This window comes from Periophthalmus magnuspinnatus, chromosome 6, assembly GCF_009829125.3.
Source record: "Periophthalmus magnuspinnatus isolate fPerMag1 chromosome 6, fPerMag1.2.pri, whole genome shotgun sequence".
NCBI lineage: Eukaryota > Metazoa > Chordata > Actinopteri > Gobiiformes > Gobiidae > Periophthalmus > Periophthalmus magnuspinnatus.
This window is the reverse complement of record NC_047131.1, coordinates 8,145,803-8,156,743: the sequence shown is the minus strand read 5'-3', so window position 1 is coordinate 8,156,743 and position 10,941 is coordinate 8,145,803. Positions and strand designations below refer to the sequence as shown.

The window sequence follows — 10,941 nt, the reverse complement described above, 5'->3', positions numbered from 1 at the left end:
TGTCAAAGAATTTGAGTGAGGAATGATATGTTTAGTGTCTTCCCCAACCGCCACTATCACCCACCACCCCATCTACAATGATCTACAAAAGTGGACATTATATTCAGTGATGTTTTAGATATTGATGGTGCCAAAGACAGGAGTGAAAAATACATAAGTGTACAATTCAATGCAATCTTTATTTAAAACGGAGATGGAATAAATAGAACATTTGAGTCACATAATAATTCACTTTCACTCTTAAAAAAAACTCAAAAATGATAATTGAATAAAAAAATATTTTGCTATGGACCCTACCAAGACAATTGAAGGATTACATAGTGTTTGTTTTTAATTGAAAACGTGAACGATGCCCTTTTTAACTTGTCCCTATCAAGTAACTAAACGTTCCGGTTTGATTTCAGTCAGCAGTTGACAAAGCACTAACATTTCCATAGAGACAAGCAGGTGGTGGTCCCTCCATCCAAAAAAAGTAAAACATTACGAAATGTTTTGATGTTTCTGATGAATGTTGTTTCGCCATCAAAAACATACCTTTTGTGTTTTGTTTCATTTGCACATGTTTACGGAACCCGTCTGATGACCTGCGTGAAAAAAGAAACTAAATTGTGGCCTCCACATTGTGATGTCATGTGGTAATACAGGAAGTGCTCCACTATGTTTGTAAATCCCACACACCTTCACTAGAATCATTTGGATAATTTCAGCCCTTATATTTCTTATCTCTAGTTGAACAAAAGGTAGAAGTAGCTGTTAACTTGAAAACTAACACTTCATGACATCACATGGTGGAACAGAGCATTTTGAGCTTTGGAGATGTAAAAGAGTGATAATAAAGTGTTACTCAAACATGTGAATGAAAAAACACAACTCCAGATATGTTTTTGAGGAGGTAACAATATTCTAACTTTTAAGGCATAATAATAAAAATTACTTTAACAACATTCACAAATCAAGGGTCTGTGAGGATCCAAATGGCTCACATAAGTGTCAGTTTATCATTATCAGTGTGAACAGGTTTAATTTCTCTTCACGCACTTCCTGCTGCGTCTCAGCACTCTCCCGTAAACCGCGATGTGTTCAAGGACCTGGTCTTTGGCACGCGCTCAGAGGTGTTGACAGCGCCCCCTGTGGCCTGTCGGACTCCTGCAGGGACGACAGATGAAGCCTCGAGGACATATGCCTGTTTGGACTCCGCCTCCACAGGTGAGCAGGGACTTCCCAGCATGCACCGCTCTGGCACAGGTGCGGCGTGAATGTGGCCGTCTGCTGTGAGGGGCCGTGACCAGCAGGGGGCTCTCTCGCTCCGGGGCTGTGCTGTCACTGCTGCTGTGAGAGTGACTGAAGAGTAACAGAAGAAGAGCTGCGGGGGTGTGGACCGGAGACCAGAGAAGACTGACTGTTCTGAATGTGTTAAATGTTTAAGGTTATGTTTACGGCAAGGTTAAGTTAAAGAGGAGGTACTTAACGTCTGTGGGGTGTTAAGAGGGGTATTAACTCCATCACAGGACATATTTACATCACCATGTTTCCTTTTATTGTTATGAAAATGCTATATTTGCCAAAAACAACATATTAACAAGTTACCCTCTACCCTAATTTTTGACACCCTGAATCTCCCTACCCTTTGCTCCTCATGCTAAGTCACTCCCCATTCAGAGTATCGCTATCACATTGCATTTAGCTCACATCCCACCATTGAAACTACTGCACATCACATCAGGTTTGTGAAGTTGTAGTGTACAGTTTTATATCATGTTTTTGTATATTTATGTCGACTTGTCATGTGGGAGCATGGGTGATGTAGGCTTGTGGGCGGAGCCTTGGACAAAATCTTGCAGCTAACCATACGAAGGGTTCAAATAGTGCCTGGGAGAGATCACTAGATTACTCAAACATGCATGGATGGCATCTAAAACCTCTTCAAACATGTTTTTGATGAGGGAAAGACACTGTAACATGGAAGAAAACTCAAAAATTCTATGTTGCATAATATCCTCTTTTTTAGTCACACTTGCCTTCTGCATTTGACCCAACCTACTCTTGTGGTGCTTTGAGAGGCTTGGACATATCTGTAAAGAACTGTACATCATTTCTTTCAGGTGAACATATGTATTATTTTGATCTTTATTTGGCCTATGTTAAAGGTGTGTCTGAGGTTACTAATACAATGAAAGTGAGAAAGAGAGAGAGAAGGAGGAGAGTGAGAAAGAGGCACAGACAGAGAGAGGTGGACATGGAAAGGAGAGAGAGAAAACAGGTGAGAGAAAGAGATAAAGAGAGACACACAAAAAGAAAGAAAGCGGGTGGAGAGAGAGGGGGAAGAGAGAGAATGAAAGTTAGAGAGAAGAAGAAGAAAAGTGGAAAGAGAAAGGGAGAAAGCATCAAGAGAGGACAGGAGTGGGAGAGAGAAGACGGAGAGCAGACGTCAGGGAGACTCAGGTCTGAAGACACATTGGACCATCTGGTGCAGGATCTGAGCCAAGACCCAGAACAGAAAGACCTGAGACCAGACCTCAGGAGCCAGGTTCAACAAGGATCAGGTCAGAGGAGAAGTACAGGAAGTGCTGGTTTTGAATAGTGATGGATATTTATCTAAATATTAAGTATATTCATTATAAACCTACTCCCCGCCCCCAGCCCCCCCCCCCCCAAAAAAAAATAAAAATAAAAAAATAAAATAAATAAAAATAAAATAAATAAACATACCGGTACATTGAATTGTATTTCCAAACTTGAATGATGCAGTAAATAATAATAATAAAAAAAAACAATATATTTTTTATGAAGTGTACAAAAATATACAACTTTTAATTATCTCATAATTCTTAGTAACTTGTGTTGGTTAAGTATAAAGTAGTATTAAGTATTAAGTAGAACTAAATACATGGGGTAATAACACTACTCAAGTACAATTTAAGTGAAATTCTTTTGCGAGACGCTGCTGTTATCTCAGTGTCCAGGCGATGGCGTTAAAACCAAACACATGATGAAGAGGCTTTTGGACTTTAACTTTACACAAATTTAAACATACTATTGTCATGGCAACATACAACAGATTATCCAACATAGTAATTAATTATATGGTTATTTATTCAAAGAGGCTAAAGGCCTCATTTTCAGCTCTGCACAAAGAGACTCACATGGACAAGTTGAAAGGACAATATGTGAGGAATAAATGGTGAATCTATATATGTTTATGAAATGGGAAAAATCACAAGGAGAGTGGGGTGAATGTTTTTGGGATTCCAATTGGGAAGAGTTCAGTTAGAAACTATAAGGAAAAAAACAACAAGATTAAAACTAACTAGAGCCTGATTTTGGCAGAACTGTGTGTGAACTAATATTGTCACGACATTAAAATTTCAAACTTGATTTTGATTCTAAGGCAAAGACTCGTTACTCAGTGGACAATAATAATATAAAAATACTTTTTCTTTAGACAATAGAATGTGATTTTCAACATTAAATTGTGGTACTTTCTTTTCTATTCCCATGTGGCCTTATATCTGTGTAATCCCTCAGTGTCCAGTAGGTTCATAGTGGTCCATGGGTGTATACTAGTCTATGTGTCTTATACTTGTGAAAGATACAGCTCAAGATCATTGTAAAACTATTCAGGAAAGGTCCATTTCTGTCCTGTGAATGGGACCTTTTAAGTATCAATACTGATCAAACGAGTATCTAGTTTTGATAATAGTTTTAGTATCAGTTAGTATCTGATTTGCTTTATTTTTGTGTTTGTTTGGAAAAGTGAACTGGGAAATGTTGTTTACCATCATGATAAGCACAGCACAATTTGGCACAAGACATTTTTTGATAGTTTAAACCTTCATTTAACAAAACAAAGGTGTTATAAGTTACTTTTATGTGTCTAATTATAACTATTATGTAATTTAGATTGGTTGCTAGGTAACAGTTATTGAATTTGTATGTCATATCTTCTGTCTGTGTCCAACCTGGAAGTACAATTATAACCCTCGCCAAAATTATAAAACTAGAAAAAAATAGGCAAGATTTTTTTGTTGTAAAATCTTAAATACAATGATGTTAACTGTGTTTTAGTGAAACCTAATCCTAATCCAATTTTCATTTGATCGCTACGGCTTCTTTGAAAAGTACAAAAACGACTGTGGCTCAGGTCTGTCTGATAAAACTAGTTTTAATGATGATACGTTAATACAAAGTTTACATCTTACCAACATAGAAAAACGTCTAAAATTCTTCCAAATATTCGTTTTCCTAAATAAAAGTTAATTTAAATCCATTCCTGGGACATCTTTCATAAATATTAATAATAATAATAATAATAATTTGAATCACGGGGGGATGAGGAGTTGGTTGTCCTGTTTTTCCGATCCAAAAGTCCGAAGTCCAAAATCCCGATCAGGTCTGGAGTATAATCCGTTTAGGGGCAGACTGGGAGGCACGGGGCTGTAGTGGTAGATATACGTGGGGGAAAAGTACAGCGGTCTGCTTAGGGGGCTCCCATGGGTGAACGAAGTCCTTTGGGTGGGGGGGTCCTGGGTGGGTTTTGTGTCCGAAGATGTGGCAATTTCAGCCAGAGACCACAGCTTGGGTTTGGGAGGGTCTGGAGCAGGAGGAAGAGGAGGAAGAGGAGGAAGAGAAGGGGCAGGTGGAGAGGAGAGGCGTGGTGGAGGTGTTGTAGTACTTGTGGCGAGCAGGAGGGGGCGCTGCTGTGCTTGTTGGGAGTGGGGAGGTTCAGGGCTGCAGTGGGGCGTGCAGTCAGAGGAAGAGGCGGGGTCAGAGGTCAACCAGGGGCCGGTTGAGACAGGAGCTGCAACAGAGAGAGAGAGAGAGAGAGAGAGAGAGAGGGAGAGAGAGAGAGGGAGAGAGAGAGAGGGAGAGAGAGAGAGGGAGAGAGAGAGAGGGAGGAACATTCAAAACATGTGAATAGAATGTATGTATATGACAAAAGCTCTCAAAACTATTCTGTATCTCTGTGTATTTGGCCCAAACTGCATTCACAAACCAACACCTGCAGGGGGAGTTCATACAAAAGCAACTATTTATGCAGAAAAAAGTACTAGGAAACAATGTATTTATATAAGCACCGCTCCTGCTGTCTATACCATGGTCCCTCAAACTGAGAATAGTTCACTTTTAAATCAGACGGACTTTCCATGTGTCTGTGGATGCGCAGGACACTGTTTTTGTTGAATCTAGTCCCAGCAGTTCATTTGTTTACCCGTTGCTATGGTGATGCTCACAATGTAGTGATATATAGCAGTGATTAACCTTGGCCGGAACTACCTGCAGGGTTACACAAAAATAATGCACTGCCTGAGAATTATAAAGACTAGTGATGTGACTTCTGGCTCTTTTAAGGGATCTGAATCTTTTGGATCCATTCCTTTCAAAGAGCTGTTCAAAGAGCAGCTATTTGAGTATTTATATTTATATGACAGAAACCAGTGTGAGAACTTATTTTATCTAAAAACTAATCACAGAGAGAACTGACCACAGCTCAGATGTGTTTAAAATGGTTCAAACTGAGAGTGGGAGTGTTTACTCTTTCAAAGTATGCATAATCCAAAAAAATGAAATGTTCCACTACAATAAAAAAATAAATAAATAAAATAAAACAATAATAATAATAATAATAATAATAATAATAATAATAATAATAATAATAATAATAATAACTTTTACATATGTTGTTTGTTCATAAAGCTCTAACCCATGTCACCCACTCTGCTTTTCTGCTGATTCTTGTGTTGGTTCAGCATTAATGAGGATAAAATACATTCAAATTAGAAAAAAAAAAAAGATTTGGCTTTTTTTTTTTTTTTTTTAATGAGATCCGGTTCCACCTGTTCACATTAAGAAACGCTCACATACGTCACATCACTAATAAATAGAAGAAATTTAATCTGCCTTTTACATGTAATACCAAACAATACCAAATCTTCAGCTAACTCCCCCACTTCACCTTTCTGATGTTGTCCCATATAAATCCTTATAATCGAAATGAAAATAATTAGTGAACCAATACACCAGTACTGATTAACTGACTAAACGGCCCCACAGCCCTAATGCTAAAGCTGTATTTTGAGAGCTTACCCTGTAATATTCCACATATTTGAAATGAACTTACCTCTAAGAAATGTGTTATATAACAGGTTCACGACTATACAGAATTTGACATAATTTTAGATATAAGGGTCTGTATAACTGTGTTTGCTGTTTTTGAAAGAAAAAAATTTAAAATCCACAGATGTTGAATCTTATATATTTTTTGTGAGATTGCGTTCTCAAACTTGCCATATTAATCTAGTGACTAGAAGTTCAATAATTCAACAATAGTGTTTGAATAATCCCTCAAGCTTTTGCCCTGACAGTAAAAAATACATTTCCCCCAGGTTCAATTGTGCATGGAAGTTTGTGCCAGTTTTTAATGTGGATAGACCCAGTAATTACAGAGATATTAACCATAAACCAAGTCCCTCTGCATTATTGTTCACACCTCACTGCTGTAAAACTCTATACAGATGTAAATATGTTATGAGGGTACTATATTTTTACAGTTTAAGTTAAAATGTAAGTTTATATTGGCCGGCCTGGGGGGTCTTAACAGAGGAGCTGTAGGAAGTGTCTGGGGTGAGGGAAGTCTGGGAGTCCCTGTTTAGACTGCTGCCCCTGCGACCCGACTCCGGATAAATGGAAGAAAATAGATGGATGAAAGTTTATGTTATTTTCACTGGGAGTTTAGACTTATTTTCTTTGCTTTAACTTCTCCTGATATTTTATATTTTATTTCAATTTCATAAGTTTATGTGATAACTATCCTTCTGCTGACCGGCTGCATGTCTGTAACAAAAAGACTTATGCTTTTGGGACTAATAAACATCACTGTGATTCAGACTCTGATATTTAATAAAATGTGCAGTAAATATGAATCATTGTTTTTCTATTGCCCATTTCCATTGGTGGAAGATGTACTCAATTTTGGTACTTAAGCAAAGGTACAGATACAGCACAAAAGCAAAATGTACCCAAGTAAAAGTAAAAGTATCACATGAAAAAATCTACTTGAGTAAAAATATTAAAGTAGCTTTTTAAAAATGTAATTGAAGAGTAAAAAGTAAAGGTATTTTGTGCAGATTTTGAGATCTAATGAAGCATCAAATGTGGTGATTTTAATAAAGATTTGTGCTGAATTTTGTTCAACGGAAACGATTGAATCAATAGTTTTGTTTTTATTTGTATATTTTTGTTTGCTCAGACTATGAACGTGTTAAAAATAAACCCTCAGCCTTTTCAGAATGTCTCAAACAATAATAAAAAATACTTTTACTTTTCAGTCCAGTTCAAAAATGTAGTGGAGAAAGTACAGATACTGCTCTCAAATGTAGTGAGGTTAAAGTATCCACTGTAAAATGGACTTAAGTTAAGTATAGATACCTAAAATTTATATTTAACTACCATACTTTACTACTTTTACTTTGTTACGTTCCACCACTGCCCATTCCACACATTCCAGCCCCGGTCTGACCTGTCTCCCCCTGGTGGTGGTCCTGCCTCAGTGCTGGTTCATACTCGTCTGGTCGCTCTGGTTCTAGCTCCTCGGGCTCCTCTTCGTCTTCGCTGCGGTTTCGGGGGGTCCAGGTCATCTTGTTCTCCTTCTTTAGCCTCCTGCGCGCGTTAGCGAACCACGTGGACACCTGTGTTAGTGTCATTTTGGTGATGATGGCTAGCATGATCTTCTCTCCTTTGGTGGGGTAGGGGTTTTTGCGGTGCTCATTCAGCCAGGCCTTGAGCGTTGCCGTGGCGTCGCGGGTGGCATTTTTCCTGTAGGCGGGGTCAGCGTACGGGTGGCAGGATCCCAAGGGTGCAAAGGGGTGAAAGTCCAAAGCAGTGGAAGCCTCGAAACCAGGACTCTGCAGGAGACAGACATTAAACAGGTTAGATTTTCGGGAGACTGTGCATTATGACTTTATTAAATAGATTTTTTGCAGTTTCAGGAATGTGCTCATTCAAATAATTTAAATCAGTCTTTCCCAGCCCTCAAGATTCTCAGGGGGTCCCCAGGGGTTCTTTGAAAAGAGAAAAAGAGCTTCAAACAAGGTTATGAGAATTTTAAAGTGGATGTCATGTTAATTGTTTCCCTGAAGTATTTTATAACAATTGCGGCTTTATAACATCTTCATTAACCAGAAAATCAATTATATTTTCTTTATCAGGCTGGAGAATGATGTGGGAGTCGCGAACATATCCAAAACAGATAGAACTGGGGTCGATGCGAGAAAAAGGCTGAGAAGCACTGATTTAAATGTCTTGTAAATACCACAAAATTACAGGAATACCATTTGTAAGCCTACTTTTTTTTTTTTTATCTCTTTTTCAGAATACAGAACATAGGGGAGGGTGATATTAACATAAATATATGCATTTTTGGGAGAATAAACCAGAACATTATCATATTTATTTTTGCAGTCCATCGTAAATGTGCTAAAATGATTTTGTAAATGTCTTTGCATTGTTGTGGATGGAGTGAAAAAATACCACAAGAATACAAGAATATCCCACCATTATAATCCTAAACCCTTATGAAAATAGTTTGATTAATTATTTTTATTTAGGTTTGGGGTGGGAGATACTCTATATCTAGATTTTTGGCAAAAATCCAAGAAAAATACCACAAAAGTGTAGAAATATCATCTCATAAACTTTTTTCAATTTTTTAAATAACTAGTTTCATTTCTTTCTTTAATATCATTGGTTCTTTTTGCAGCTTTTTAATATTTTAGACATATAGGCAATATATCAAAACTTTGAAAAATTTGGAAAAAAACCAAAACACAACTTTTAAATAGGACCATTGTTTTTTTTTTGTTTTTTTTGTTTGTTTGTTTTTTTATCTTATTATATTCTTTTTTTTTTATTTATGTGTTTTTTTTTTAATTATTATTATCTTAACATCTGATGCCTTACACAACTATTGACCGGTAAATACACATATCCCAGGTTAAAATAGGAGCATATATTATAGTTTCTGTTCAATGTAACTGTTGTTTAAAATAACTCTATCTAATGATCTAATGATGATTTTGTGCAGGTCGCAGCTTCAGCACCCTGGACAGCTCCTCTGTGTTTTTAACGCGCTTTGACTCAAAACAGGCTGGACCGCGCTGCGCTTTTCTTTAATCCATAAAAACATAATAAACCATTCGCTCATTTTAAAACTAACACAGGCTTGCCCCGTTTCGAATTTAGGAATTATATCAAAATAATAAAATGATCTGATTAAGCGTAAAAGCGTAATTATGATGCCATTTAAATCATTATAAAGCTGTATATATATAAAGAGTGACAGATTCTCTCCATCTTAAACTGAGGAAACGCGCATTTTGTTGTCATTTTGGTCACGTTCACGGGAGTGGGTCGCGTGGGTCAGATTTGCCTCGCGCGTGTCTCAAACTTTAAAATAGACACAGCCACACGGAGCGGTACTATTAATTATACTATTCATTATTTTCATTTAGAGCCTATTCTACACATTTCTGTTCCGTCTAAAACTCATATAATTAAAACAAAATGTTGAATTGCATTATTTTATATTGAGCAATAAAGAGACTTGCTAAAACAAAGCATTTTTACGGTCCACGCATTACGCTGGTCTGGAGTTTCCCACGAACAACGTTTCCTATTTTATTGTTTTATTTAGGATAACATAAAAGTTACCACTACCTAAAGCTCTGATAAGTTTTTTTTTTTTTTTTTTTTTTTGTACATCTTAATGTTTCGCTAACTTTTTTGCGTGTCGAATCTCGCGCTCCTCCGTGTCTCGTGTCCGGTCACTCACCAGGAAGGAGCTGATGGCGGAGGCGGTGCGCGGCTCTGCTCCGTAGGGCGCGTGCGGGCCGGAGGAGGAGTATGGAGCGAAGGCCGAGCCCTCATGGCCGGCGCGCGACCCCAGCACCACAGAGGGGCAAGAGGACAGCGGCGGCGGCGGGAACAGGAAGCCCGGAGGGTACGCCATGGCTCACGAGACGAGAAACACGGGAAACACGAGGAGCAAGAGCGCACGGAGCATCTCTCTGTCTCTGCACGAGCCCCGTCCACGCGCGGTCTAGTCCCACTGACTCCGCGCGCACAGACGCACCACAAGTTTGGCACGAGACTGAGAGAGGCACGAGCGCATGAAGGAGAGAGAGTGAGAGAGTGAGAGAGAGAGAGAGAGAGAGAGAGAGAGAGAGAGAGAGGGAGGGAGAGAGAGAGACAGAGAGAGAGAGAGAGAGTGAGAAAGAGAGAGTTTAATACACAGAGAGAGAGAGAGAGAAAGAGAGAGAGTGAGAAAGAGAGAGTTTAATACAGAGAGAGAGAGAGAGAGAGAGAAAGAGAGTTTAATACAGAGAGAGAGAGAGACAGAAAGAGAGAGAGCGGGTTTAATACAGAGCAAATGAGAAAGAGACAGAAAGGTGGAGAGACAGAGAGCGAGAGACAGAGCGAGTGAGAGGGAGAGAGAGACAGAGAGATACAGGGAGAGGGAGAAAGAGGGAGAGAGTGAAGGTGAGAAGGAAGAGCGGGAGGATGGAGAGAGTGGATGGAGGGAAATACAGACGCAGTTCTGAGCACATGGCATCTCTGGGTGCCCCAGTGCTTTTTGAGACTCTACATTCAATCTATGTGCAAATCAGTAGAACCACATAGAACCATATAAAACTATATAGAACCATACAGGACCATGTAGAACCATACAGGACCATACAGAACCATACAGGACCATAAAGAATCATATAGGACCGTATAGTGGGTTATGAATTATCTGAGATCTGCTGCAGTGTTGTCTGAGTTGAGGTGAATTGCAGTCATCTCTGTAGTGTCCCAACAGTGTAAAATCAGGGAGAGAGCAACGTAGTGTAAGTCACCATAGGACTTTGATTTTGTGTGTAAATAAAGAATAATAAATAGATAAAT

The 10,941-nt window shown here is 38.7% G+C and overlaps 1 protein-coding gene across 1 annotated transcript; it reads right to left on the bottom strand.

The window, feature by feature from the left end:
- Window positions 1-1,051: 1,051 nt before the first annotated feature.
- Window positions 1,052-10,003, bottom strand: LOC129456332 (iroquois-class homeodomain protein IRX-5-like). Its single transcript, XM_055222561.1, has 4 exons — window positions 9,827-10,003; window positions 7,517-7,901; window positions 4,421-4,591; window positions 1,052-1,404 (listed from the first exon to the last, which is right to left on the bottom strand). Exons 1-4 carry the CDS (start codon window positions 10,001-10,003, stop codon window positions 1,052-1,054), a joined length of 1,086 nt encoding a protein of 361 aa, XP_055078536.1.
- Between the last annotated feature and the right edge of the window lie 938 nt (window positions 10,004-10,941).